Source organism: Diaporthe batatas (assembly GCF_019321695.1).
Source record: "Diaporthe batatas strain CRI 302-4 chromosome Unknown Contig00007, whole genome shotgun sequence".
NCBI classification, from domain to species: Eukaryota; Fungi; Ascomycota; class Sordariomycetes; order Diaporthales; family Diaporthaceae; genus Diaporthe; species Diaporthe batatas.
Window position 1 is genome coordinate 2,083,094 of NW_025408554.1, and position 27,029 is coordinate 2,110,122.

A 27,029-nucleotide genomic window follows, 5' to 3' on the forward strand; every position below is an offset into this window, starting at 1 on the left:
TGTGCAATCCAGCCTCGTCCGTACTTTACTCTGCTATGCTCGAGTGCAAATCCATTAGGAAAGCCGCCAATGCCAAGAGAAGGAAGGTCTCCCATGTTACACTTTGCTTCATAATCATTTAAGTTTGTGACAGGCGACCTTGGACTTTGGGGTGGGGTGTGTGTGTTACTCTTGTTTAAAAAGTCGTCGTCCTTGTCAGTGCCGGCGTACCACTCCCCTCCCCTCCCTTCCCATGCCCGTTAGGTGTACCTGCCGAAACGTCGCGTTTTTTGTTTGAGTGGTTTTTGCAACGGGTTCCCACGCGTCCTGCCACGGCTAGATTGCCGTCCCCGGGGCCACTATGGCATGCTCATCGCCGGCCTCTCGTCTCTGTCGACTGGGCTGTGCACTCCCACCTCGCTTGACGCTTGCGCCTCTCGCGCGGCTCAGACTGAAAAATCGCTTTATCGGCCCAGAAGGTTCATCTCGACTCTTCCCCCTGCCACGTTCCGGCATTTCCACCTCATCACCGTCACTGGCATCGTACCAGAGCCTGGGAACCAACAGCCGGTACGGGACGGTGATGCCTGCAGGATCTCTCGCCGAGACCTCCACGTTGAGGCAAATATCGAGGCCGCCTTCTATGTTGACATCGAAGGACTTGGCCCTCTTGCGTACTTGCTTGGCAGACAAGCCTGTCGGCGTGCGCTGGAAGGGGCTGGGCTGGAAACCCTCGTCCTTGTCCTCGTCCTCGTCCTCGTCCGCATCCTGGCCCGGCCCTGATATCTTGGTGGTCACCCCGAACTGGGGCTGCACAACTTGTTGTTGACGGGGCTGGTGTTGGTTTCCATAACGACGCGAAGCATTTAGTGCTTCGGTTCCCAAGACGCGGGCTGCCTTGTTGACCCCAGGCTGGCCCGCGCGCGTGTTTTGGGGCGCGCGGGTAGTAAAGTAAGAATCGTCGCCATCTGAGAATTCATCGTAGGAGCCTCCACCCCCGGGGCCGCCGCCTCCCCTAAGACCGATGCTTCCCAGGAACCCATGGCCTCTGTTCCGCTGGTCATACGTGTTGTCCTCGTAATCAAAGTCGTATCCTCCGTCGCCTTGGTCTCCGTCTCGATCTCGATCTCGATCTCGACTGGCAGCTTCCAGATCGCTCTCGCCCCACGTCCCGTTGATGCCGCCGTCATCTGGCTGTGAGCGGTTGCGTGATTCGCTCCTGCGACGGAAGATTCCACCAAAGTCACCACGTGTCAGAGATAGAGTCCTCTTCTTGGTGACTGGACGCTTATTTTCAGCGGGCACGTCAGGCGTAGAGCGGCGGCCGCGTGAAGACAGTGATCTGAAAATTCCACCCCCGCCTGATCCGGAAATGGGCGGCCGCGAATCGATCACGTCAGCACGGTGGGCAGGGCCCCGGGACTTTTTAGAAAGTCGACGGGTTACTCCTTTGTTGGACAAGCCAGTGTCCCGGCGGGCAATGGGTTCAGCGGGCGACTCGGCCTCGTTCACATATTCAGGTGGGGTCGAGGGCGGAGTTTGACCTGGGGTATACTCCCGAATAGAGCACCAATTGCGGTGAGGAAGAAGCCTCTTGTTGTTTCTCGGCTTGCCTTCAACGCCATGCGCAAACATAGGAATCATGTCCTCATCCGTGTCCTTGTCGAGGTGGTGCACCTTGTTGCGTTTGTTGAGGACGTCTGCCATCAGATCTGGCGGCGGCGTATTGACAATAGCGGAAGAGATGACGTTGGGCATGTAGCGGAAATCCTTGTGCTTGGCCAACTCAAGCTTCGGGTTGGAGTAGAATTGTCCTATCGCAGCCAGGTGGACGTCGCCGCTGGATCGAGTCAGTCAGTGCCCATTAAGCAAAACGTCTGCGATGGTTGTTGGCATACCCAAGGATTGTGATGCGAACGGATCTGTCCGCGGCAAGGTCCTGCAAGTCCTCTATGATGGTCTTGCGTTCATCCTTGTGATTTTTCGCGGTCCAATGGTCATCCAAGTCGTCCAAGACCTCGACACCGCCGTCAAACTTATTGAATACATTGCTGAAGAGCCCGGTCTTGCCGAGGGCCTTGATGGGGTCCAATAGACGGGAGGTCAAGCTGGGGGAGAGATCAGCTCGGGGGCTTCCAATTGAATCTAGGGAAGGGCGCTGTGAGGTGCTTACATGTTCTCGAGCCACACAAGCCGGGGGTAAGCAATTGGGACCCCAAGCAGGACGAGCAGGTGTTCTGTCTTGCCCTTGACGATCTCACTGTAGCAGCGGTCCATCAGCTTGTCCCAGGTATCCTCGCGCACGACCTGGTCGCGCATCCTCTCAGTCCGACAGTCGACTGCCAAGAGCGCGATCTTGGCACCTAGCCGTAGGAACAGGCTGCGGCTCTGCTCCTGGATGTATGGGCCTGGCCTCACACCCATGGCCCAACTAGGCTCCGTCTCTTCGGTCTCATCGACGATACTCTGATGCTGGAAAAGCATGTAGTACTTGAATGCAACGTTTCCGAGGCCAGAGAATACAGGCGAGCTCATGAAGTGATGTGGGTAACTACCGAAGCCGTCAATGATATCATGGTCATCATACATGTTGACCATTGGGATCTGCGAGTTGGCCAGGCCAAACAGACCCTGGGAGAACCACATGCTGTAACGCTCCAGGTAAAACTCCTCGAGCTCGTCCTGCATGCCCGGGGTGAAAGGCGCGTTGTGCTTGTGCAGCGGGTTGCGGATCATTAGCCATTCCTGGAAAAGTTCTGTCTTTCTCATGACACTGTCGCAATACAGCTGGTCGCCACCACCGATCATGACATGAAACGGGCGGCTCTGATGGTTGTTCAGTACATCACGCCATAGGGGATCCGGCCCACTTAGGTCATTTGGGTCCACGGAGACCGAAAAACCGTTGCAGCTGTGGAACATGATATTCATGGACTGATTTTTGGCAGGAACCCAGAAGCCAGTGGCAGGGCCGCGGTTGATGCGGTAGGCAATTCGCTGCTCCTTTTCGCGCAGCTCGACCTCGACGCTGAAGCGCCAGAACGTATAGCCACGTTCGGCGTGCAGCCTGTACCCGCGCACATCTTTATACTTGCCTACTTTCTCTCCGTCCACGGGCGTTCTCTTCCGGCGGGCTGCGAAGGAGCCTGGCGCGTCGGTCGACCCGTCAGCCGGGGTCACATACGGAGGACTGCGTGTCTTCTCGAATAGACCCCGATCAGTCTCATCCTGAGAGTGGTCCTTAGATTCATCAAGGTGGTCGACTGGTCGGACATACAACGTCTCCCCCTTGCGGCCCAGCTTTGGGTGTCCTGCGATGGGATCAACGAATTCAGGGGGGGTTTCGCCACGAACTTCGGACGGTGGAGGCGGTAGCAGCTCAATCGGCTGCACGAATAGCCTGAGGGTGGGAGCAATATCATACGACGAGTCTTGGTCCTGAGTGACAATCATCACGGTTCCTCTCCAGAACTCCCTTTCACGGTCCGGGCCACTATGAGCTGACCGGTTTGAGATGCGGTCTGTACGTATTCCACAATACCTGAGTAGCGGGCCACATTTTAGAAACAGCGGAGGCTTGAATCGTGTCGGGGCTATAAAATTCGGCACACGGATGACCATCCGCGCCGCTCGTGTTAGCGATGATCTTTCAGGCATTCTTCTTGAGCTGGGGTATGAAAGGCAAAGCAAGGACAAGCACGATGTCGGAGGACATTTCGACTTTGAGTATTTTCTGGAGGCCATCGAAGGTCGTCCGGCGGAATACAGACGGCTCTGACGTCTCGCTTTGCGCTTGTCGGTCGTCGCTTGAGGACCAAGCAGCTCGCGTGCTTGAGGTGCTGCGTCATCGTAGTGTAGAACCCACGACTGACGAAGTCCTTGCGGGTCTGTGTCTCGTTCTGGGGAGTCGGTCAGAATACCTGGAGTGGGCATACCGTTTGTTTCATCGTACTCCCCATCAAAGGCCTCTGCCTTGCGGGGTCGCGTTGAGATACTGCCTCGCCTTTGTGTCGGGGGGTTCTCCCACCAAGTTTGGCTGTGATCAACTTTCGGAGTTGTCTCATCTTCCAGATCGAGCATGGTTCCGGACAAGGTGCCAACCGTTCCTTTCTTCCACTCTCCGAGCACTTTTGGTGGATTGTACATGCCCTGCCCCGGCTTATATTCACGGCGGTGAAAATACTCGCCAAAGCGGTGCTCGTCGTTTGAAGAGAGATCGTCATCGCTCGCCTGACCATCCTGCCGGTGCCCTCTCGCCGCCGCTGTCGCTGACGCCCCCGCAGCAGCAGTCCTGGCCGTCCCGCCAATACTGGTTGCTGTGGCAGGAGCCCTGTCCTGAAGCAAGTCATCCGCAAAGGTGATTGAAGCGGGATCTCCTCGCTTCCCGGGAGTACTTGCGGCCTTGCCGGGGGTGAACGGCGAATCTGGGTGGTCGACATCAGTCCGGCCGGAAGATCGACGGGGTTCCATGGCCGTATCTAAGGGTGGGGCCTTGGTACGCATTGACCTTCCGGCCGTTTTATTCGGCGGTGTGGATCCGGTTGGTGCGGGAACAGCCGCCAAACCTAATCCCTCGCCCGGATGTTGTGTCGCCCCCCGTTGAGAGACGATCCCTGTTCTCCTTTCACCCTCGCCCCATCGCCGGTAAGCAGCGTCGCCTGGGGGGTCCTTTTTCAACTTGTTGCTCGCGCTCCGAGCTAGCGAGTAACCGCTCGTTGGCGAGGTCGTGGGAGAATCGCTACGGTGGGTGCTACTTGGCAGGTTGATCTCGTCCCTGGCCGCCCGCTCACGAAAGCTCATGTTCCTTTGGGGGACGCCGGTGTCTCGCGCGAATCGGGTGGCAGTTGCCTTTGTTGCCGTAGTGTTCCCTGCCTGTGATGCATGCTGCTTTGGCCTTACCTTGGCCGCGCCTTGAGGCGCAATGCCAGGCTGAGCCGACACTGGGTCAGGCAAGACTTGAGGTCGGGCGAATTCGGGCTCCGTCTCTGCCTCCCCATCCTTGAAGCGGACTGCATGTTGCCTTTCAAGATCCCCGCTGCCCCGCGATGTTCGCGTGCGCGCGCGTTGCTCGGCGGCCGCTACCCGTGCCCGCTTCTCCTCCTTGGTAATGTTGTCGAGCGTCAGCTCGAGCTTCTGCAGGGGCGACCGGGCGTTTGCCATCATACGGCGGTCCACCTCGTTCCCCAAGGATGCTTTGCGGTGCCCATTGACGGATTCCCTGGTAATGCTATTCCTCTTGGCCGCGGCGCTGTCGCTGCTAGCCCGGCGATCCGAGCTGGACCCCACAGCTGCGAGGGGTTGCTTAGATGGGTCTGCCGACGCAAGCTGGTAATTGTCGGGACCCATAATGCCTGGGCTCAAGGGAAGATCGGGTTCTTCAGCGGCCTTGGTGTGGGTATAAGGCAGCCCGCCGTTCCCATAAGGATGCCTGTAGCTTAGGGAAGAGGCCCTGGGCACATCTGGCGCGGGCGGGGGCGCTGAGGCACGGGGGTCGGAGTGTGAATACTCGCGGTCCTCTTGTTTGTTCTTGCTTGCGCGCCTGCGGCGCTTTTCCAAGACGTCAGTAGGGTACTGGCTCTGTCCGTAGGGGAGCGAAGGGGGCCTCGGGGCCAGAGCATAACCTTGGAAGCTCGACCGCACGGGGGAGGCGTAGGGGCTCAAGGTAGAGTCGGTCTGGGTATCGGCGTTGGTGTTGGTGGTCTGGACAGAAGCCCTGTTGGACCTGGGCTGTGGCGCAACAGCAGGCGCGGGATCCATGGCCTGGGTCTGCAGCGGTCTCGAGGCGTAGTGGTCCGAGGAGCTGCGCGCGCCGGGGCGGGCTGGGGTGTTTGGGCCGGGGAGGTCACCCCAGTACGGCGCAGGCATGGCACTCTTCTGAGCTGATTGGGCCCTGGCCATGACCAGTCGGCGGCCTTGGAAGGGAGATCAGGGAGAAAGGTTGGGGGAGAAAAAGGATGATTGTAGCACCCGGCCAGCTAGCCGAGACTTATGTGTGTCTAGGTGCCAGTCACGGACAGCTCATGCAGCTGGCCATGGCAGCCACTGCGGCACGGGAATCCGTTGCGATTTAGCGCCGTGGTGAGAGTTGGATGCAGGATAGATAGCTGGCCAACGGATGCGGCAGGGCGGAGGAGTGACTGTCTGTCAGGGTCAGGTGGGATACGAGATACGGAGAGGCTAGCAAGGTATATCAAGCAAGCGGCAAGCTGGCAAGCTGGCAAGGCACGGAGACATGAATGTGCTGAGGATGGGGGAGCCCGGGTAAAATGGGCCAGGATGTGGTGGCCGGGTGGTGCCTCCTGCAGAACGGCACCAAGGCACGTCGGGAAGAAGGACCTACCTACCTGCCTACCTGCCTACCTGGCCAGGTACAGTACCTGGGCTGCTGGGTTGGCAAACACAGAGGCAGCAGGACATGGACGCGCAGGCTGTGAGGCTGGGCGTGCAACTCCTCCCTCCTACAGTGCGACGGCGGAGAAGGGGGTTGGGCAGCTGCAGGTGCGCGCCCGGCAGGGATGGGGCAGCGTGGCCGCACGGATGACGACACCTGTTTCTGCCAGCCGTCTGTGAGCTCTCCGAAACTCAATCAAGACGACAAAGCTCTTGCACCGACTCTGCAGGAGCCCCAGGCAGTAAGCGGTGGCTGGTAGCTGACTCGGGCTGAGACCCGCACCACCGCCAGCCACCACATATCAATTGGCTACCTACTCAAGTAGGTACTATGTAGTACATTAGGTAGTAGGTGTTGTCACTTCAAGTGCGGCCCTTTATATCTGGTGTAAGTGTCTATATAATATGTGTGTATGTGTATAGATATATTTATTTACATGTATAAACATTTTTGAATATATATACATATATCTGTTGGTGGTCTCAAGTGTGCCGCAAGGTTTCGTCAGTTATACTGCAGTCTATATGCTGCCTCAGGGCCACGTCTCAAGCAGGGCACAGGATTACATGTGACAGCCAGTTTATTAGCTGCTGTTCTGCTATTTCTTCTTGGCGCTGCCCTGAAGCACCCGTACAGAAGGAGGTCTGGGGCCCGCATTCTAGTTTAGTCAGCGTTCTGGAAGCTCTGCCGCCACGCTTCTCAGGGCGACCTACCCTTTGCTGGCCAGCCGATGGTACCGAGGCGCTTGTTCATGATGAATGGCCTGACGGGCGGGCGTCAGGACGCCCAGGGTGCAGCGGCCGGGCCATGTTAGTCAGCCCCTGGTCTGGTCTTGCCATTCAGGACCTGGGCAACTGGGTAGGCGAGGGTCTAACGCTTGGCGGGCTGCGAGGACACGGTGGACTGCCATTTCGAAACCCCATCCTACATCCCTTTGAAACAAGTCCGCCACGGGGCCACCACCATTGTGCAGGACCCTGAACGGAACGCCTGCCGTGGCCACCTATGCCCAACGCAACAACTTCAACCTCGCTCGACTCAACCACACCCGTTCATTCCCACCAAGCAGCCTTGATCCAATATCCACCGCCGCCCGCTCGCTGCCTTCACTCCCGGCACCCCTAACCGTGCCTTGGCCATACCCAGCCCACGGTCCTGCTTGACCTACAGCACCACCAACAACAACCAAGTCAACCGGTATTGGCCTGGCTACCATCCCGATTTGCTCATCTACTGCGACCGATAGTTGGACCCAACACCCAGCGTCCACACCTATGTGCTGCCGAACAAGGCTCAGACCCCAGCAATGAAGATAACCGCCGCTGTTGGCCTCGGCCTCGCCGCCGTCGCTGCAGCGAGCAGCTACCATTCCGACTCGCATGACCACTACGTCCTGCATCTCGACCCCGAGGCCAGTCCACACCAGGTCGCCTCGAGATTAGGCCTGACATACGACGGCCAGTTTGGCGAGCTCAAGGACCACCACGTCTTCAAGGGCACCAAGGCTGACCACGACGTGGTCAGCCTGGAACTGAAGGCGAGAAGGCGGCGCAGGAGGGCTCTGAGCGACCCTGACCTCCTTGACGGCGTGCTGTTCTCCGACAAGCAGAAGCTGCGGGCTCCTTGGGAAAAGAGGGTAATACCGAAGCCCATGGGGCCTGTTCCCGAGCGCCGTGCCAGCGGCGACACGAGCGACCCTGCCTTGTTGGCCACTCAGCAGTCCGTCGCCACCACCCTCGGCATCACCGACCCAATATTCGCCGAGCAGTGGCATCTCATGAATATTGTCCAGGCCGGCCACGACGTCAATATTTCCGGCGTCTGGCTTCAGGGCATCACGGGCAAGAACGCCACCGTGGCAATCGTGGACGACGGTCTCGACATGCACAGCAACGACTTGAAGGCCAACTTCTACGCCCAGGGCTCGTACGATTTCAACGACAAGACGGATCTGCCCGAGCCCCGCCTTTCAGACGACAAGCATGGCACTCGATGTGGTGGAGAGGTATCCGCAGTCAAGAATGATGTCTGCGGCGTCGGTGCCGCGTATGATTCCCGCATCGCTGGCTTGCGCATCCTGTCCAAGATGATCACGGACGCGGATGAGGCAGTTGCCATGAACTACGACTTCGCACATAACGATATATACTCGTGCTCCTGGGGCCCCCCTGACGATGGGCGGTCCATGGATGCCCCTGGCGTTTTGATCCGGCGCGCTATGGTCAACGCGGTCCAGAAGGGCCGGAATGGCCTCGGGAACATCTACGTCTTCGCGAGTGGCAACGGGGCCGCCAGTGACGACAATTGCAACTTTGACGGGTACACGAATAGCATATACAGCATCACGGTCGGCGCGATTGATCGCAAGGGGCAGCACCCCTACTACTCCGAAGCCTGCTCCGCCAACTTGGTAGTGACATACTCCAGCGGCAGCGGTGACAGCATTGTAAGTCAAGCAAAGGCAGGTGCGGCATCGCTCCGGCCCTCACGAGGACTGACAATTTGCAGCACACAACCGACGTCGGCGAGAACTCCTGCACTGCGGCTCACGGTGGCACATCTGCCGCCGCTCCCTTGGCAGCCGGCCTTTTCGCTCTCGTGCTCGAGATCCGCCCTGACATCTCCTGGAGAGATATGCAATATCTCGCCATGAACACCGCCGTCCCCATCAACGAAGATGACGGGAGCTGGGAGACAACCGCCGTCGGCAAGAAGTTCAGCCATACATTCGGCTACGGCAAGATTGATGCATACGGTCTCGTGGAGCTGGCCAAAAACTGGAAAAACGTGAAGCCGCAGGCATGGTTCTACTCTCCCTGGGTGCACGTTAAGGAGGCCATCCCCCAAGGCGACCAAGGCTTGGCCGTCGACATCGAAGTGACGGCCGAAATGCTCCAGAAGGCCAACCTGGAGCGTGTTGAGCACGTGACCGTCACAATGAACATTGACCACACGCGCCGAGGTGATCTTTCTGTTGACTTGGTCAGTCCCAACAAGATTGTCAGCCACCTTTCCGTTCCCCGCCGGCTGGATAATGAAGCTGCGGGCTATGAGGATTGGACGTTCATGAGCGTTGTCCACTGGTGAGTAACAACAGCGTGGAACCCCAAGAATATGCCCTAGCTAACATGTTACACAGGGGCGAATCTGGTCTTGGCAAGTGGACAGTCATTGTAAAAGACACCAAGGTCAACGAGCACAACGGCACCTGGACAGATTTTCACCTTAAGCTCTGGGGCGAGTCCATCGACCCAAAGCTCGCTAAGCCCCTCCCCTTGCCCACTGAGGAAGACGACGACGACCACGACGTGATTTCTACCACCACTGTTCCCCCAACAACCGTCACGCCTCCACCTGGACAGACCGTGCCGGCCGAGGTCGCCACCGCTACGCCGTCGGATCACCCCGATAGGCCCATCAACGCCAAGCCTTCCGCCACCAGCTCGGGCACAGGGGAGGAATTAGTCTCCCCATCAGCTTCTCCTTCGGCATCTGCCGAGGCCTCTTCCTGGCTGCCGGGCTTCCTGCCTACCTTCGGCGTGTCTCCTGCTACTCAGGCATGGATCTACGGCTCGTTGGCGCTTATTCTCGTATTCTGCTGCGGACTGGGCGTCTACCTCTGGATGGCCCGCCGCAAGCGCATGCGCAATTCGCCACGAGATGATTACGAGTTCGAGCTTCTCGACGAAGAGGAGGCCGAGGGCCTGGCCTCCGGCGAGAAGAGCGCCAGGGGCGTCAAGGGGCGGAAGACTCGCGGTGGTGAACTATATGATGCATTTGCGGGCGGCAGCGATGAGGAAGACGACGAGTTCGGCGAGGGAGGTGCGTACAGGGATCAGGATAATAGCCACAGTGAGGGAAGCAGTGATGGTGCCAGCCGAGAGAAGCGGGCCTTGCGGGATGAGGTTGAGGATGAGCAGCACGTACTGGGTAGCGATAGCGAGGATGATGGCGCGGATGAGAGAGAGAGGCTGCAAGGAGGGCAACGTACCTGAGATATCTTCCTGACTGGCTAATTGTATTGGTCCCGAGGCTCTCTAATGTTCCAAGACTGGGAATTTGGGATCTGGGATAAAGGGCGTTCGGGGGGTTGCCAGCATGTTATCGAAGTGATTTCAGAGCACCATACTAGGCACGGGATGTATTACTGCTGCTTAACAAAAAACCCCGCAAGTATAAAAGTTGCATGCTGATCTTATTCTGCCTCGGATGCCTTCGTGCAGGAGTCCAAGGGAAGCATCAAGACTCCCCAGGGGAGCAATGCCGTGGAGGATGAAAATCCGTAATTCAGTGAGCTGTGCCAATCCCCATGATTGACTTCAAACCTCAACGCCTAAACTCCTGTGTCCCAGCGCTCCCTCCCCACAACCATCACTAGGCATTGGGGTCACCGTTGTCAGAGGCGTCGCCGCGAGCCGCTGTCTCTATTGTCTTGATCATCCACTTCAACCCAACCATCCAAGCCCGAGGAGGTCTCAAGCTCATCACCAATGGACCGGGTATTACAACCTACAACGGCAGCCCGGTGTTTCTAAGCCGGCAGCCTGACCCCTTCCCGCTCCATCTCATCAACGTACTTTTGCCATATGTTGGCCACATCGCCATAGAACTCGACGTGGGCATCCGCCAGACGGCCCAGCTGCCCCTTGAACTCGACGCGCTTGATGCGCTCGAAGTCAGCGACTTCCTTGACTACCTCCTCGTCGAACATCTCGGACGTCTTCCTCGCGGTCTCGGCCTCGCGCGTGAGCTCGTCGATGCGGACCTCCAGCCTACGGAGCCGTTCGCGCCGGGCCTGCTCATGGTCCACGCCCCGGACGTCCTCGATCTTGCTTCGGATGAAGCCGGCCGGGCCGCTGGCGCCGCCGCCCCCATACCCGCTCGCCAGGCTGTCGCGGTCGACAGTCGATTTGTTCAGGTACTCGGTGAGCTGCTCAAAGTCGAGCTGCTTCTGCTCTCGCGCCTTCAGGAGGTTCTTGAGCGCCGCAGAGAACGCCACCATGTCGCGCAGGCTGCCCAAGTAATCCTGATCTGTGTGGTCCTTCAGCTTCTTGAGCCCCGTAGCAGTGTCTTCCACGCTCGCCGCGAACGCGTGCACCGCAGCCTCGACGCCGGGCTCGAGGTTTATGAGCTTCTGAAACTGCTCAGCCAGGTCACGCAGGTCGATCTCGAGGTCGTTTTCCCGGCGCGCCACCCGGGCGACGAGCTTCTCGACTTGGCCGAGGTCGTCGTCCAGTTTGTCACTCTTTTCCTTGACCTCGATGAACCGACGGTCTGGCTTATGCACCTTGGTGAATACGTTGATAAAGGTGTCGGCGAAATTGTCAAAGACACCCCCGCTGCCCGCGTCGGCAGAGTTCGTGGTGCTGGCACGGCTGCTCCGGCTCTGCATGGTGGCATTCCAGTCAGGGGTCTCGAGAAAAGTGTGCAGCAGGGACGCCCGGCGCAGTGTTGGGTGTTGGGAGCACCGTGAGAGGAAGCGCTGGAGGGAGTAGGCGCGGCGTTGGGTGAAGTCGGTGCCGAAGCGGTCCCCGCGCACATACTCCATGCGCTGCTTGTCGGGGATAGGTGGAACGGCGCATGCTGGGTAGTCCTTGCTGAGGGTCTTGTAGAGAAAACCAAAGTCGGTGAAGCGCCGTCGCACCTGGGAGGTTGGTTTCTGGAAGGAGGGGAATGTTGACTGCGGCGGTATCGATCAGCAAGGTGTGCCCAAGAGAAGCCTTGACGGGGCGAGGGATTGGTCGAGGGCTTACGTGTGTGGTGATAAGGTATGATACGTATGCATCTTTGGTGCCCGCATTTTCCGTGTGAGGGTCTGTGACGGTGCACTCGAGAGTCTCGTCGCCGCCGTGGCTGGGGTCTAGATGCGGTGGGCCGACCCGGTCCACGCCGTCGCCGTGTTGTGACTTGCTGCCGGCGCCTTCTTCATCATGCCCCTCGTGTCCTGTCGAGGTCGAGCTGCCACCGCGGATGTTCTGGTCGCTGTGCCATGAGATATTGGAGAAGTTGTCCTGGTCGATTACTGCCATGGTGGGCAGCTGTGAGTGACGCACGGCTGGCAGGCGTGTGCGGCTCGGACCTTCGAAAGTCGTTTGAGTAATGTGAGAACCGGATAGCCCAATGTTTTCGGAAGAGGCCGGTGGCGATTTCAAGTATGCCGTGTCTTACCAAGGTATGGCCTGCGCTGTTCTGTTGCCCGGTGTGATTGAAGATATCGCGGGCTGCGCCGGGAGTGTTTGGTGGGCTGGGTGACGTATAGCAACCGTGGGAGTGAGTGGGTGAGCAGGACAACGCCCAGCAGTGAGGAGCTACGGAACTCCGCGTGGTGGGGGGGGGGGGGCTGCGAAGGAAGCTCTCGCCCGCCCTTGCCCTCTCCTCGGCTCTGGCTTGGCTCAGTCCAACCTGCCTGCTTGCTAACCAAGGTAGGTATCTCCCTACCCACCCAGGGGGCTAGGTACCTGTGACACTCCGCAACCCAGTTACTGGTCGACTATGCGCGCACATCTGCTCTCGTCTCCTCCCTCCCATCTTGAATTGCATACTACCTAGGTACCTATGTAGGTATGTCGCACGTCGCCCTTGGTCGGCTGTGCTTACGGAACATCCACCTGCTTTAACAGATCAACGAGGAGAGTTTCCAGAGCATGGTCCACCCGTTTTGTGCTCTTGCCTGTGGTGAAGAGCGGAGCAGCTTCTATAGCTTCGCTGTGTGTTGTCCGTCCGGAGGATCACAGTACGATGAGTTTGGTTTCCCAACCGGCCTGTGCATAGTAGAACATAGCAATAATAGCCTCGTTCGTCGATGAGTTTGCTTAAAGAAAAAAAAAAAAAAAGGAACATATGAATGAGTCTATCCATTTCCAGTGCCGAAACGTCTTGTAGTCTTTATTTGGCGGCCCCCTTTATCAGACCCGTCCCTGCGCCCTTGTGCAACAGCTCAGTCAAATTCTCGTCCATCAGACATGTTTGTTCTTACACGACCAGAACCTTGTCCTAGTGCATACTGTATTCCTCAGAGCGCCGTTGACGCATCATCTCACCTCGCCTTGGAGTCTGGACACATATTTCTTCTGGTGACACCAAGCACAACTCACTCTGTTTTCTTGGCCTCCGCACCCTTGACAGATGCTTTGTCGGCCTGGCTGGCATCTAACTCGGCGTCGATGGCCTCGCCGACCTGCTTTTTCTCCAGTCCAGCATCCTTGGCCTCCGCTTGCCTCTCCTCTCTCTCCTGCCTCTCGTCCTTTTCGTCAATGTCGTCAACATCCCGGGGCGTGGCCAGGCCACTCTCCTGGTTGGACTCGTTCTGCTCGCTCTCGTCGTCGATCAGCTCCTGCTGCTCACGGAGGACCTCCAGGCGCAACTTGTTCGTCGCCGCGCCTTCGGCAGTGTGTACCTCGAGCTCGATCTCGTGGTACAGCTCCTCGGGGATGGAGGACAGCACGCCGATGAGTGCGTCGATCTGGTTGGCGACGGCGTTGTCGCCAGTCTGGCCGTACATGTAGGCGTTGCTCAGAACGAGAAGCGTCGAGGGGACGCCCTCCTTCAGGCGCAGATCGAGCCAGGTCTGCAGGTCCTCGCGCAGTCGCGCCGGTGAGACGCCATGCGACTTGATCCCACGGCTGGCGCACGCCACCTGCAACTCGGCGACCGTCAAGCTTTGCACCCCCTCGTAGCTGATCGCCCGGTCGTCGCGCTTGATTTGCCGCATGCGGTGTCGGATCTGGTAACGGAGCATCATGTCCGTGCCGAACGTGTTCAGGTTCATGTATCGACACATCGATACCAACTGCGGCCGGGACAGGTTGTCCAGGGTGAGATCATCTTTGAATGCCTTGCAGACCTTGATGACGTCCTCGGCGGTGGGTTTCTCACCGGTGGCGCGAACTTTGCGGAAGAAGTTGGCAAACTCCTCCTTCTGTGCTGTCGCGGCGGACAGTGGGAGCCCGGTCTCCTTGATGGACTGTCGGAGGAAGTCGCTAACGTCTCTCCGCAGCGCTCGCAGAGTCTGAGCCTTTTGGTCCTTTGACTTCTGGTTCTCGTACGTGCTTGGGAGGAGGTTTGGGAACAGCTTGAGCGCAACTGGGAGCAGCAGCTCCGCAAATGGTATGATGACGAATGCTGAGAACGGGACGAGCCGCCCCAGGTCCTGAACAGTGCGCTGAAGTTGCCGGTGTTCTCTCCGGGTGAGCTCATAGCCTGCAGCCATCCTGACCGCGAGTTTTGTGCTGATCCTGACTTCAGTCGCCAGGAGCTTTGTGCCATCCCAGTAGTGCTGGGCCTCCTTTTTTATTTTTTGCCCAATGGTCAACTTCTTGTCCTTCTTCGGGTCCTTCTTGGAAGCAGCAAAGGCATCCTTGCGCTCAGTCAGTTCCGTCAGAGTGTCGCTCTTATCGCTGTCTGCTGCTGCCTTCTTGCCCTCTGCCTTCAACTGGACCTCCTTCGTTTGCGCCGTCGTCTTTGGGTCAGGCGCCGTCTCCTTAGGTATGGGCCGCTTAGCCTCCTCAGCGTTGAAACCAGGCGGCGGGCCAGACGAGTGACCGCCTCGATTAGTATCGGTGGTGACTGGACGAATGGGGATGAGCAGCGCCACGGCGGAGTTTTGTAGCTGGATGCTCCGGGCGTTGCGACTGAGATGGAGGGAGCTGGCTCGCAATGTTGACCTCGATATCGCCCGACCTGTGATACAGACTAGTAAGCCTTGGCCCACGCTGCTGCCTTGTTCTGGATCTCATTCCTCGTTCGAGGCTTTTGAGCTTACCGCTGCCAGAGAAAGGGTTCACCACAACGGCTCTACGAGCCACGCTTGCAGATGCGCTCATGACGGAGACGCGAGATTATGCAGGGGCAGGGATAAGATGCGTTGAGGTGTGTAGAGAGAGGACAGAATGTCGAAGAAAGAAAATAAGAAAAAAGGTCAAGCCAGGCGTGCATGTAGACAAGAGGCGGCATGTAAGATGGAAAAAAGGGGACAGAGGCGACGCTGGCTTGCAGGGCCAGCTGCAACTGGCATTGGGTTGTTGAGTGACCTCACGTGGGGCGGCTGGCCAGGCACAAGGGACCGCTCCCCTCGAGCGGCATTATTACTTAAGTATGTACCTGCCTAGGTACCTAGGTACCTAGGTAGCTACGTGTATACCAAATGGCGATATGTCATGGCAGGCGGGTTCTGGGCAAGCTCAGGGGCCGTCGACCCAGGACAGAGCCTGAGGACCACCGAGTCGCCTTGTGCACTAGACAATCGTCTCGCCTGTTACTCCTGGCCTTGTTTCCCGTGTCAAGTGCCAGACAGCCCAGAGTGACATTGGTGAAACGGGCCTGCCGCTTGTCATGAGTTCCGGATCTGCCGACGGCCCAAGCTTTTCGGGCGCTTCCAGACCCTCGGGGCAACAAAGCCAACTGCCTGGGACCTGGGCACCGGGAGGCCTAGCTAGCTGCCTAGATACAGGTAAGTACTTAAGTAGGTACTCTAGCGCCGCTAGCTGCGAGTAAGACAGCCAGCTGCGAGCCTCGCGCCACCGCCTGGCTCGCTGTCAGGCTGTTTGCGATTTCTGTGAAAGCTGCCAGCCAGGCCAGCCTGAAGAGTAGTATGAAGGCTAGCCTCATTCTCGGCGATTACTTCAATTGTGCTGGGGGGACGGATGCGGTATTTCCACCCTACCTACTTAAGTATGTATGCCCCTGGGTACCTAGGTACGCAGTCACAAAAGCCCAGTTCGGTGGCTCATCGGTCATACCCGTGGGCGGCTGGACAATCAAGCAGACAGCGCCCATCGTTGCGGATTTCGGGTGATATCTGCCAGCCTATTGTCGACGGCCACTTCCCATTTCTCGAGAGCCTGCTCAGAAAGTACCGGGTCGATATCCCCGTCTGGTGACCACAAGCCCATCGAGAACAGCTAAGATAGCACAAAGGATCGAGTCTGTGCGTTGGCAGGGAAGATGGAAGATGTCAAGAGGAGATCCAACACGAGCAGATTTGTCTTGCAGCCTTGGGGCGTGCGCTTTACTCTGAGGTCCTCCTGCAGGAAGCCACAGAAGTAACTCAGCGTCTTCTTGATCTCAAACACGTCCACGGGTTGACGGTGGGAGACGCCATCGCAGGACATAGAGAGAGGATTCGGAATGCCTCAATCAGCAGGTGCGCGAGGTTGAGGGAAAGAAACCCCGAGGAGCAGGGCCATCTCCCCATGTCACGGTCCAACTGGGGATATCAGGCCCGCGGATCCTCGGCACGCCGGCAGTACAGTCTCAGGGTTCTTCTGTACGGACCTGGGCTCGAGAGTGCTGCTGGAGGAAACGGAGCGTGGTCGTTTGGGGATTTGGTCACACGCACTCCAACTGTGGTGTTGAATCAGACGATAAAAGCCGCATTGCAGCCAATCAAAAAGATCACTACATGCTGGACATCCAGGAGCGTTTCGATGAGGGCAGAGCATTCGTATTTCAAGAATTCTCGCAGCTCGGCGTGTGAGCCAGCTCTCCAGGATGGTGTTACCCCATGCTGATATAGCTACCCAGAAACTCAGGTACCTATTCCGGCAGCCACACACCGAAGGTCTGGGACTATTTGGCACCTGTAAAATTGGCAGGCCAAGAAATATCATATGTCAAAAAGACAAACAACAAAACACCGATTGCGCGTTCCTCGCCGTACCAAAGAATGCTCGGCGCAGCTCAGACGCTAGGCCGTTCGTTGCGAACCGAGCGGGGAGGCGAGAACGCCCCTGACAACGGGGCCGTGGGCACTTCAGCTGCTGGCCCGGCCAATGGAGTAATATCAATGCCTCAAGTACTATGTGGTATGTAGTAGCGACTTGCCAGCTGTGGTACCTATCCCACAGCTGGGAGCCGGCTGGCAGTGCAGGATGCCTCAACAAATTGGCTCGGCCCGGGGCTTTTGCTGTGTTGATGAATGGCAAAGCATTTGGATGGGGGGGGGGCGTGGGAGGAATGAGTTTATCGGATGATGTGGGCTGGTGAGATAGGATCCCTCTTAACACACTTCCGCTGTCTCCTAGTCTCGTCGCAGATAGAGCGGTACAGATGATTGTATCCCCAGGTAATCAATCACCAGCCAAGATTCGCAGCCCGAACTCCAGTGGTGCCACGGCCCCTGGGCCTATCGAGCTTTCCCCGCGACTTTGCTGTGCACCCAGGACGCGCCGGTAGGTCGGGTGTCCGCCAAATTTTGGTGACGCAGATCGTCCTCCCCCGGAGAGTTTGGCACTCGTCAGCACCTGATTGATAATTCTCAATTGCCCTCCCCATCCCCGAACGCCGCTTCCTCCTCGTTTCCCCAGCGGTAATCCCCAGCGGTCCCCCTGTGTCGCCATGGATATTTCTTGAGGTGTGCTGCTTTGTCCTGTGGTTACCTCGCCTGGTCCGCTAGGGATCGATCCTCTGCCCTCGCACCCCGCATCGCAACGGGTTTCGGGAAACGCGTACCCTGAAGTCAGCCTCCTATCGCAACCTATCGCAACCTGTCGCATCTCCTCAGGTGTCGCACAACAACAAGGCTCGTCCAGCCTTCCCGGGGCTGGCCTGGTCTGAAAGGCAAGCACTATAACGCTTTGCACAATCGGCACTCACTACTTACCCAGTCCAAAGCCCCCCAGAGCCCCCCCCTTTCCAGGAAAAAAAAAATACACGCCCTGTCCCTCTCTCTCCATCTCTCACCCACCCTCCAAACACTCATATCATAACATGAGATTAAGGCGGGCTGCTCGTGTCATTCTGGTCGGCGCACCCGGTGTTGGCAAGGGCACACAGTCCGAGAGGCTCCTCCACCGTTTCCCACAGTTATCCTGTATCAGCTCTGGTGATCTCCTGCGGAATAATGTGAAGAACAGGACTGCGCTCGGTTAGTACTTTCCAATGCCGATGTCGGCGCACCGTCGCACCCATGCTCATGACCTTCTGACGCGACTCCTCCGCAGGCATACAAGTCGAGAGTACGCTCAAGGCTGGTGGTCTCGTCTCTGACAGCCTCATCCTGCGCCTGATCAACAACGAGCTGAGCAAGCGAGGATGGCTGGGCCAGCCTCAGGTCATGACGCTCAACTCGTCGGCCGTGGGCACTGAAGGTGAGGCATACGGCAGCGAGAATGAGATGGCCGCTTTCTTGTCCGCGGCGCCAAAGACGTTTGCTGCCCGGCCCTCCGAAGACCCCTCGGCTTCGTTCCTGCTGGATGGCTTCCCACGCACCGCCTCGCAGGCCGATCAGCTCGACGAGATGATTCCTGTCAACCTTGCGGTGTCCCTCAAGACCCCTTTCGAGGTGATCCTGGAGCGCATCTCGGGACGATGGGTGCACGAGCCTTCGGGGCGCGTGTACAACACCACATTTAATGCGCCAAAAGTGCCGGGCCATGACGACATCACGGGTGAGCCACTTGTGAAGAGGGCTGATGACGACGAAGAGACATACCGGGCACGCTTCCGCAAGTTCCAGGAGACAAGTGAGCCCCTGCTGGAGCACTACGCCCGCCAGGGAGTCCTTCTGGAGGTCGAGGGCATGAGCAGTGACGAGATCAGCCCAAAGTTGTTCAAAGAGTTTGAGAAGCGATTTTGCGAGTAAATCCGTCCGTGTATGGATTGACTGTCCAAGGAAGGCATGGACCACATCAACAAACGACTCGACCGGGCAGTTCCGGGAGGGCATGGGTCGAATGGTGGGGCGTTTATCGAGCAGCAGCAGCAGCAGCAGGATCAGACCGTTCAGTTCGTTATTCCGGGCGCGACTGTCTTCCCTGGCTTGTATTCTAGTTACCTAATGGGCCAAAACGGAAGTTGAGCATGGATGCAGACTGCGATGTTTATGGCTTGCGGAGCAAACGCAGGCCCTGTTCGTCTTCTTTCCGATTTGATATGTCTCGGGCATCCAGATACCGAATAGGTCCGTCACCAAGAACTGAACAGGCTAGATGATCCCAGGCTCAAAGTCTGTAGACGAATGCAGCGTGCCCGAAGGCTTACGCCGCCCCCGATGCCACCTACTAGATTCAGGCGTGCAATTTTGTAACATCACCACACGTGCGTGTATCTATCTATCTGTCTTCAGAACCTTGCAGGACGATAACCCGCACACCCACCCACCCGCACACACCCCCAAGGGGAGACGAGATGCTCTCCCAGGCTGTTCTCTTTTTCGGGGCAAAGGGGGTCGGATGGACTTCGAATGTTGAATCTCATGTGCACATTAGCTGCCTTGTACTAACCCAGGGGGCTCCAACCTGGCACATAGGACCTACCCCACAAACAACAGACTCGACAAGGCGGCTTGTGCAAACGACGATCGACAGTACAGAACATTGCAAACCTGTCACCAACCAGCTGACCTAGACTTAGCATCTGGGCGTCAGATCCAGACACGATTCCTGGCTCACCACATGTGGGATTGGAAGTGGAATAATTTTGTGTGATGCAAGCATGCTTTGGCAATGCTCCTCTTTACCTAGCCTTTCGTCGCCGTTGGAGGCGTCACAAGACCAATTTGATCACACGGAGACAAGCGCACGCCCAGGTGCTGTACGTTATCAGGACGTTGCTGGCGACCTTCCCCTAGGCATCATCTGTAGGGTGGGGCTGACCAACGGGGGCCTGAACCCGCGGGCGGAAGTCGCAAGAAGGTGGCTGCAGGTGCGCTGACCCGCAGGCGCGGAGGGCACTGTTCAGAACTCCAAGGGTCCAAAGGGCCGGGGCCGTGCTTCCCCTCCTTCTGGGCGTGCCAAGCAGCCTACCATACAGCGTGACCTCCTCTTCGTTCCTTGGAACATCGTCATCATCCCTTCCTGCTGTCCTGTGGTGTTTTTTTGCGCTGGTTTCTTGTGATTTCCCGCATGCTTCAACAACATCCTCGCCGTTCCTGCACTACATCGTCTGTCAATCCACTTTCTGTCACCTGTTTCTCTGATCAGACAACAACAACAACGTCATCTGCCTGCCACCCGCACATGTCCCGCGACGCAGGCTTCTACGGCTTACAATCCTTGCGGAACATGGCACTCCGCTCGCCTTAGGACTTTACAGGTCAAATATCCCTGAAGCTATACACATGGCCTGAGTGTTCCATGTTTCAATCTCTTCTGTCCTAAGCTGGGCGTCCTCGGCTGAGCCACACACAGTCTCAAATCGGCCTGGAGCTCGATGAGCAGAACACACCAAAAGTGGTCCTTTTTTTTCACTGTTACCCAGGCTACGGGGACCTTAGCATAAGACAGAGCGCACGTCGATAACACCGCCATGACGGTACTTCGGACTGTCCTTCAAGGCGCTCTGCTCGGCGCCTTGGGGGTGAGGGCCACCTCGAAGCCCTCGCCTCCTGACCAAGCGCCCCTGCCCTTGGACATTGAGCATGACGACGTCAACAGCCACACATCGCTCAGTGCTGCCTATAGGGACATCCTCGACCCCATGTTGGAAGTCCTCAGCACGATGCAGGAAGAGTACTTTGCTCCGTGGCTTGGAACGTGGCCAGAAGCCATCGATTGGACCGCAGCCGTGATGGGCACGCACGTCTCTGGCGCTCTTGGTTCCATATCACGTGCACTCGACCTGATTCCAATCTCAGGAAGAGGCGGAGATCGGAACAAGGAAAATCTGGTCACTCTCTTCTTCTCACAAATCCTAGGCTATTACTTCGGGCAGGACCACTTCGCCATTAGGAACGAGGCATACGATGACATCCTGTGGGTCGTCCTCGGCTGGCTCGAAACGATACAATTCATCGACCTGCACACAACTCTCAACTTCCAAGACGCGACCGATGCTCCCGGTTTTGCAAAGTGGCACGGTAATATCTGGACACCCGCATTCTCCCACCGAGCAAGGATATTCTGGAATCTCGCCAAGGCTGGCTGGGACTGGGACCTATGTGGCGGAGGCATGACTTGGAACCCCAGGCTAGAACCGTACAAGAACGCCATAACCAATGAGCTGTTCATATCAGCTTCAGCTGCCATGTACCTGTACTTCCCTGGGGATTGGAATGACTCTCCCTTTTTCAACGGGCTCAACACCTCCAGCGACGAACATCTCACTAGGCCCCGCGGTGATGACGTCTTTAGGCCTCACGATCCTGTCTTTCTCGAATTCGCACAAGACGGGTACCGATGGCTTGAGGCATCAGGCATGATGAACAGCCAAGGGCTCTACGTCGACGGATTCCACATTTCCGGATGGAACGATCCTACGAGTGACAACAAGAAGTGTGATGTGCGCAATGAGCAGGTCTACACGTACAACCAAGGTGTCATCCTTACCGGTCAGATCAGCCTTTGGAAGATCACGGGCAACTACTCCTACGTCGAGGACGGCCATCGCCTGGTTCGAAATGTCATTCAGGCAACGGGCTGGGATTCACAACGCCAGAGACCGATGGACCATGTCCAACATGGCAGGAGCAATTCTGATGGCCAGCCACCGGGAGGTAGCAAGCTTCCGCCGTGGCGTGGTCTTGGCCGTGCTGGTGTCATGGAAGACGCCTGTGACAGCAAAGGTTCTTGTTCCCAAGACGGCCAAACTTTCAAAGGCATTTTCTTCCATCATCTTACGGCATTCTGCACCTCGTCGTTATCACTGGAGGACTTTATGGCCCATAGTAGACACACGCATGATCAGATGCGATCTCATCTGGCAGAGTGCCGATCCTATGCTCCTTGGCTGCGGCACAACGTTCATGCCATGATAAGGACAAGGAACGATATAGGCCTAGTGGGTATGTGGTGGACTGCAGGGCATCTTGGCCTCGAGGACAAAATGCCACCTCAGGACGACCTTGAAGATCCCAATGCGGTGGATTACAGGAACGAGGGTGTACCTGATGATCCAGTATGGAAACGGACTCCTACAGGTGCAACAACCCCGGAAGCTCATCACAATCCACATGCTGAGCCTTACGTAGCCGGCCAGCATGTCGCATCAAAGAGCCGCACGCATACGACCTTCAGACGGTGGCCGAAGGACAGTGAGGATGCTGCAAATCGCGATAGGATGCGACATGTGAAGAGAGCGGACCCATCAGTTTTTAGAGAAGATCTCAACGACCGTGGTCGTGGCCGGACTGTCGAGACCCAGGGTAGTGGATTGGCGTTATTGAGGGCATTCTGGGAGATTTCTACCCGGACTCGACCTAGCAAGTGGAAAGGTACTGCAAGGGGGGCGCTCAATCCTGACGAGTTGTAAAAATTCTTGATGGGAATGGATTAGACTCCAACAGACTTCAATCATAATCACTCGACCCATGACTGGTACCCCCCCCCCCCCCCAAAAAAAAGGGGGGGAAAAACCAAACCCTGGCTGTCCTCTTAATCCAAGCAATGGCCACCGAGTCTCGTTGCGTCCTGCGGTGTCATCGCTCAACATTTCATGGCTTGCTGACAGGATACTTCATTGATGCAGCCTTCAACTTCAACCCTCGGACGGCAATCATTACCAGCCAGGAAATCATCAAAAACAAGTGCTTAGGTATTTGGCATGGTGTCTGATAGATAGCGATAGCATGTGGTGACCATGAATTTCCTCTCGTTTCTCTCCGACCTCCCCATATGCTGCCGTATCTTTCGCACCGGCATCGTTCGATTCGGTGACTTTAGAAACAGGAACGTTTCAACACTCTCTTTCAAGCCTGAACTCCTTGCTAGCCGCGGTTCTATACGAGGTCGCAGGATTGTTGGAAACCGATCAGGCATTTCGCGACGATCCTTGAACCAAATATATTGATCCCGGTGGGGTCATGAGGCAGTTGATTCATGAAGAGATGCCCCAAAACATTCGTGCACCCGCGGCGCACTCTCACCCACCCGTAAAGATCGTAGTTGAAGTCAGTCAGTCAAAGGGCCTCTTACTTAGTCGCGCCACTCGTCCCCGCCTCTCACATCAACGGGTACCCTTGAGCTTCCAGAGCTGCCTCCACCTTCGTCATCCTCGTCATCCAGTGCCAACGCAAGCTCATCGGGATCTTTCATTTTGGCATCTGGGTCTACCGACTCGCCGTCCGCGCCCAAGATGCCGTGCTCCTCCTCGCTAAACCGATCACCATCAGATTCGAGGACCCCGTCATCTGCGCTGACTGAGATACCCCGACGGCCCCAAGCAGACCGCTTCGGGCCACGCGCATTACCGAGAGCGGGCGCACTCTCCTCGTCATCATCCCCGTCGCGACCGCCTGAGCTTTCGACGTGCTTGCCGAAAATGCGGCGCAGCAGCCAGCTTCGTCGCATGTCGTCGGCGTCGACGACGCCCCCGCTGCGGAGCTTGACACGCTGGCGGGTGTAGTACACCCAGGCAAAGTCGACATACAGGGCGGTCTGGATTAGACCAAAGATGATCTGCACGGGCTTGGGCTTGATGTCCTGTATGTCAAGCTCGCGCGCCAGCCAGTTGAGAACGTAGAGCCCGCGGTACAATCCCAGTGCGAGCAGGTAGTAGCTGTCTATAACGGTGGGCACGGTGGTCTGGCGAAGGAGGAGGAGCTGCGGGAGGACGCAAACGGACTCGAGGATGTAGGAGAGGTTCCAGAGCCACTGTGGCCGGTGCGGATGGGTCGGTCAATAAAGCGCCAAAGGCATCGGGGCTCTGCGAATAACTCACGTAGAACATGCTCCACTCATCCTTGCCCTGGAAGACCAACATGGAAAATGGCGACAGGAGGAGGGCGCCGAAAAAGCACGCCGCGCCTAGCTTCCAGGCCAGCTCCTTCTCGCGGGTCCGGGGGAAGACCCACTGCATCAGACCGATGATGTAAAATGATGACAGGATGTAGAAGATCTTGAATATTATGTTGTACACATACTGGCCGCGGCCGAACAGATCAGTGTAGCGGGCGAGGAACACCACGCAGTAGAGCACTTGGGTGATGAAGGAGACACCTGTTGGTGGTTTCTGGTTAGCCATCTCTCTGCTCGGGCGTCCGCCTGCGGCACACATGCAAAAGAAAAGCACCAGGGGTCCCGCATACCTTCGGCACTTCGGTTGCGGTGTATCGAGGTCATGAGGATGAACTTGGACGCCAGATGGCAGAAGTCTCCCGCGATGCGGAAGAGCTGTGCGCGCAATACTTAGTCTGGGGTGTGCTGTGGCTAACAGTTGCTGTGCCTAGGGTTATTTCTTACGTTCCACGCCGTCATTTTGGTTGATTATCCCCTCGCAGCTCAGGCAGACCTAGAGAGAAAAAGAGGGAGGGGGGGTTTCCCCTTGTAGGAGGAGCTCGGTGCTCGAAGGGTGGCCCTGCCTTCGATGCAGACGGGGCCGTCGCGATGTTGTAGCAGTGCCGCTCTCTATCAGCGGCCTCGGGGAGCACAGCTAAAGGCACGATGGACCGTCCAACAAAGAGGCGTCTGGTGAGCTGGGAGTTCTGTGCTCTCTGTGGAGGAGATGAGGGCCCTCGAAGACTTGGGCACGGCCGTGGAAAAGGCTGTTGAGCTTGCTTGCGTACGTCCGGCCAGGCTGCCAGATAATTTGGGGTGCTGTGAGTACGGAGTCTATGAATGCAGCCATACGATCAGGAGGGCCAGACAACTTACGTGGAGCTCCTGGATAACGTATCGGCCGGGGACCAGAGGACGTCACCCACGCGCCTCATCCTTGCTAGTCGTGCAGGCTAGGGCCACTGTTTCCTACCTACCCAGGTAGATACCTAGGTACCTAGGTAGGTAGCGAAGACCCTGGTCTCCACCATGGTCCAGCATTCATTGTGGCACATGTTTGCGATGCATACTGTGCCACATAGTACAGTTGAATTGCACACGCAGGCCAACTCGCCCAATCCGTCGCTTGCGACTATCCAACGCCTAGCTAACGCCGAGATGTCCGTGATGGGTATCAATATGCTCCTAGGCGTTAAAACAGACGCCACCCTCACAGTATACAACAGACCCCAAACCCTAACCTGTCATCGAAACGCAGACCACCATGACGATCCTTCCAGAGTTGCTCTCTCTCTTTCCTCCTCTTTTGATGTCGGGCATTAGTCTCCTGTCCTCGGCCAGCCGCGCAAAGAATCCCAAGTCCACCCGCTATAGTGCGTGCACGCCGGCTCTGACGTGTCTCTATCGTCGCAATTCTCCCTCAAACATATTGGGCAGCCACTCCATCTTGTCGTCGCTAAATTTATGGCTGCAACATGTGAGTCTCGAGCGGAACAGGCGGTGGAGAGCTGACTCACCCCTCAAACTCCGTGTTCACGAGCGAGCGAGGGCCATACTCAGACTCGAGCATCTCCTTGAACATGAAGGGGATCTTGGCTGGGGACCCCTCGAATGTTGTTGTGCGCAGAGGGTAGAGGTAGGTGTCCTGATGAGCTGTTAGCCTGCAGATGGCCGGGATACCGTCGGAGGGGCTTTCCCTGCCCTGAACTCATGGCCGTCCTTGCATGACAGGATACCATCGCCTTCGGGGTGAGTCGTGTTGTACTGCTGCTGGTCAGTCACCTGCTAGGGACCGGTGGGCGGTGCATTGTGCAGCGCTCCGGAGCATTACAGACAGGAGAGGACGTGACAAGAGGAGACCTGAACTGACGCGAACAGTCGTGATGTCAATGAAAAGCCCACTTGTCGTATCGATCCAGCGGGCGTCAATGACGTTAAGCTTGTCTGTCTGCTCCCGGTTGACATAGTTTGGGTTGACCTCCAGCATATAGTCCCGACCCTCGGGGATGCGCGGCGTCCTGTAGTGGAAGACGCTCATGTTGTAGTAATTAGCCAGCAGGTGGATGGCAGCCTCCGATACCTGGACGTCGGCGTCCGTGTCCCACGGGAGGATCTTCTTGCCCCACCACCAGCCGAGCAGCGAGCCATGCATCAACCACGTCTCAACCCCGAGGTCCGCGAACGTGGCCAGGTAGGTCTGCAAGAGGTTCTTCAGGGCCGCCTTCTGCTCGTGATAGGGGAGGGCCTTCTCGGCGAATCGGCCGTCGTAGTGAGGGTGGAAGAGAGACTCGTGGAAATATTTCCCCGGCGGATCATGTTCTCTAGCACTCATGTCTTTGTGCAGCCTGGTCCGCACCTGGGCGAAGTCGGCGTCCCCCCGGACCGACGGGATCGCGCATGTCCCCAAGACGAGTACAGACAGTAGCAAGGGCTTGGTGAGCTGCATTGTTGGGTATGCGGCAGCGTCTCTCTTACAAGGGGTTTGAGTGGCGAATGAGAAGCCTGGCCACCTCCGGCAGAGAGCCCGTGGACGGCGCCAGGTGTTCCTGCAGGGTCGCCGTCGCTGCAGACAGTCAGAGCGACACGCGAGCTCAACCCTCCTTGGAAAAGAAAACTTGTTCCTCGGGCGGGTGGTGCGTTCAGGCGGGACGAACAGGGAGGGAGGGAGGGAGGGCACGCGACCTTTGGTGAGAACGCTACATGAGGTCGGCAGGTGGGTGTCAGAGATAAATATTCATGTCCCCCAGTTCGTGGTCGGGGCCGGGGGAGGGGGATTTGCCGGGATCAATGGCAGTGTGCATGCATGTGTCCTCCAGCTCGCTCATGCAGATCAGGAGCACGCGGACAGGCAGGGCATTTCTTTGGAGTGAGGACATGACGACGCAGCACCAGAAGGCTCTTGCAACCCAGGTAGGGGTTTGTAGTTGGCCCGGACACACGGGAGACTGAGAGCCTTGGAAGGCGGGGGTGGTAATGGCCAGTTTCGAGCGCCAAGGCCGCGTCAGCTCGGT

At 57.5% G+C, this 27,029-nt stretch overlaps 8 protein-coding genes across 8 annotated transcripts; 3 read left to right on the top strand and 5 right to left on the bottom strand.

The window, feature by feature from the left end:
- Positions 1 to 315: 315 nt before the first annotated feature.
- On the bottom strand, positions 316 to 6,408 carry KVR01_006850 (uncharacterized protein; the record flags this gene model as incomplete). Its single annotated transcript, XM_044783419.1, has 4 exons — positions 3,900 to 6,408; positions 2,153 to 3,572; positions 1,878 to 2,087; positions 316 to 1,819 (listed from the first exon to the last, which is right to left on the bottom strand). The coding sequence occupies exons 1-4, from the start codon at positions 5,875 to 5,877 to the stop codon at positions 316 to 318; spliced, it is 5,112 nt and encodes a 1,703-aa protein (XP_044644281.1). The 5' UTR covers positions 5,878 to 6,408.
- Positions 6,409 to 7,676: 1,268 nt separating this feature from the next.
- On the top strand, positions 7,677 to 10,365 carry KVR01_006976 (kexin KEX2; the record flags this gene model as incomplete). Its single annotated transcript, XM_044782192.1, has 3 exons — positions 7,677 to 8,816; positions 8,879 to 9,453; positions 9,510 to 10,365. The coding sequence occupies 3 exons, from the start codon at positions 7,677 to 7,679 to the stop codon at positions 10,363 to 10,365; spliced, it is 2,571 nt and encodes an 856-aa protein (XP_044644407.1).
- Positions 10,366 to 10,901: 536 nt separating this feature from the next.
- On the bottom strand, positions 10,902 to 12,399 carry KVR01_006795 (uncharacterized protein; the record flags this gene model as incomplete). Its single annotated transcript, XM_044791951.1, has 2 exons — positions 10,902 to 12,050; positions 12,124 to 12,399. 2 exons carry the CDS (start codon positions 12,397 to 12,399, stop codon positions 10,902 to 10,904), a joined length of 1,425 nt encoding a protein of 474 aa, XP_044644226.1.
- A 377-nt stretch (positions 12,400 to 12,776) lies between these two features.
- KVR01_006834 (uncharacterized protein) lies at positions 12,777 to 15,404 on the bottom strand. The gene is made up of 2 exons (XM_044783363.1): positions 15,132 to 15,404; positions 12,777 to 15,049 (listed from the first exon to the last, which is right to left on the bottom strand). Exons 1-2 carry the CDS (start codon positions 15,190 to 15,192, stop codon positions 13,461 to 13,463), a joined length of 1,650 nt encoding a protein of 549 aa, XP_044644265.1. The 5' UTR covers positions 15,193 to 15,404; the 3' UTR covers positions 12,777 to 13,460.
- A 1,993-nt stretch (positions 15,405 to 17,397) lies between these two features.
- Positions 17,398 to 19,440, top strand: KVR01_006810 (adenylate kinase ADK2). The gene is made up of 3 exons (XM_044789553.1): positions 17,398 to 17,926; positions 17,981 to 18,233; positions 18,310 to 19,440. The coding sequence occupies exons 2-3, from the start codon at positions 18,077 to 18,079 to the stop codon at positions 18,948 to 18,950; spliced, it is 798 nt and encodes a 265-aa protein (XP_044644241.1). The 5' UTR covers positions 17,398 to 17,926; positions 17,981 to 18,076; the 3' UTR covers positions 18,951 to 19,440.
- A 668-nt stretch (positions 19,441 to 20,108) lies between these two features.
- Positions 20,109 to 24,890, bottom strand: KVR01_006735 (uncharacterized protein). The gene is made up of 4 exons (XM_044783409.1): positions 24,484 to 24,890; positions 24,330 to 24,414; positions 23,963 to 24,240; positions 20,109 to 23,895 (listed from the first exon to the last, which is right to left on the bottom strand). The coding sequence occupies exons 1-4, from the start codon at positions 24,496 to 24,498 to the stop codon at positions 23,218 to 23,220; spliced, it is 1,056 nt and encodes a 351-aa protein (XP_044644166.1). The 5' UTR covers positions 24,499 to 24,890; the 3' UTR covers positions 20,109 to 23,217.
- On the top strand, positions 20,615 to 22,555 carry KVR01_006620 (uncharacterized protein; the record flags this gene model as incomplete). The annotated part of the gene is made up of 1 exon (XM_044790693.1): positions 20,615 to 22,555. The coding sequence occupies one exon, from the start codon at positions 20,615 to 20,617 to the stop codon at positions 22,553 to 22,555; it is 1,941 nt and encodes a 646-aa protein (XP_044644051.1).
- A 50-nt stretch (positions 24,891 to 24,940) lies between the features above and the next one.
- KVR01_006677 (uncharacterized protein) lies at positions 24,941 to 26,969 on the bottom strand. The gene is made up of 4 exons (XM_044786103.1): positions 25,889 to 26,969; positions 25,720 to 25,782; positions 25,536 to 25,663; positions 24,941 to 25,486 (listed from the first exon to the last, which is right to left on the bottom strand). Exons 1-4 carry the CDS (start codon positions 26,462 to 26,464, stop codon positions 25,420 to 25,422), a joined length of 834 nt encoding a protein of 277 aa, XP_044644108.1. The 5' UTR covers positions 26,465 to 26,969; the 3' UTR covers positions 24,941 to 25,419.
- Positions 26,970 to 27,029: the final 60 nt, after the last annotated feature.

Bases quoted from the DNA above. Each gene is read 5' to 3' on its own strand.
- KVR01_006834 (XM_044783363.1), bottom strand. From the start codon at position 15,192: ATGAGCGCATCTGCAAGCGTGGCTCGTAGAGCCGTTGTGGTGAACCCT. The intron at 15,050-15,131 runs GTAAGCTCAAAA...TCTGTATCACAG, and splicing joins GAACCCTTTCTCTGGCAGCG to GTCGGGCGATATCGAGGTCA.
- KVR01_006810 (XM_044789553.1), top strand. From the start codon at position 18,077: ATGAGATTAAGGCGGGCTGCTCGTGTCATTCTGGTCGGCGCACCCGGT. The intron at 18,234-18,309 runs GTTAGTACTTTC...ACTCCTCCGCAG, and splicing joins GAAGAACAGGACTGCGCTCG to GCATACAAGTCGAGAGTACG.
- KVR01_006735 (XM_044783409.1), bottom strand. The intron at 24,241-24,329 runs GTATGCGGGACC...AACCACCAACAG, and splicing joins CCGCAACCGAAGTGCCGAAG to GTGTCTCCTTCATCACCCAA. The intron at 23,896-23,962 runs GTGAGTTATTCG...CACCGGCCACAG, and splicing joins ATGAGTGGAGCATGTTCTAC to TGGCTCTGGAACCTCTCCTA.
- KVR01_006677 (XM_044786103.1), bottom strand. From the start codon at position 26,464: ATGCAGCTCACCAAGCCCTTGCTACTGTCTGTACTCGTCTTGGGGACA. The intron at 25,783-25,888 runs GTCAGTTCAGGT...GACCAGCAGCAG, and splicing joins TTGACATCACGACTGTTCGC to TACAACACGACTCACCCCGA. The intron at 25,487-25,535 runs GTGAGTCAGCTC...CACATGTTGCAG, and splicing joins GTGAACACGGAGTTTGAGGG to CCATAAATTTAGCGACGACA.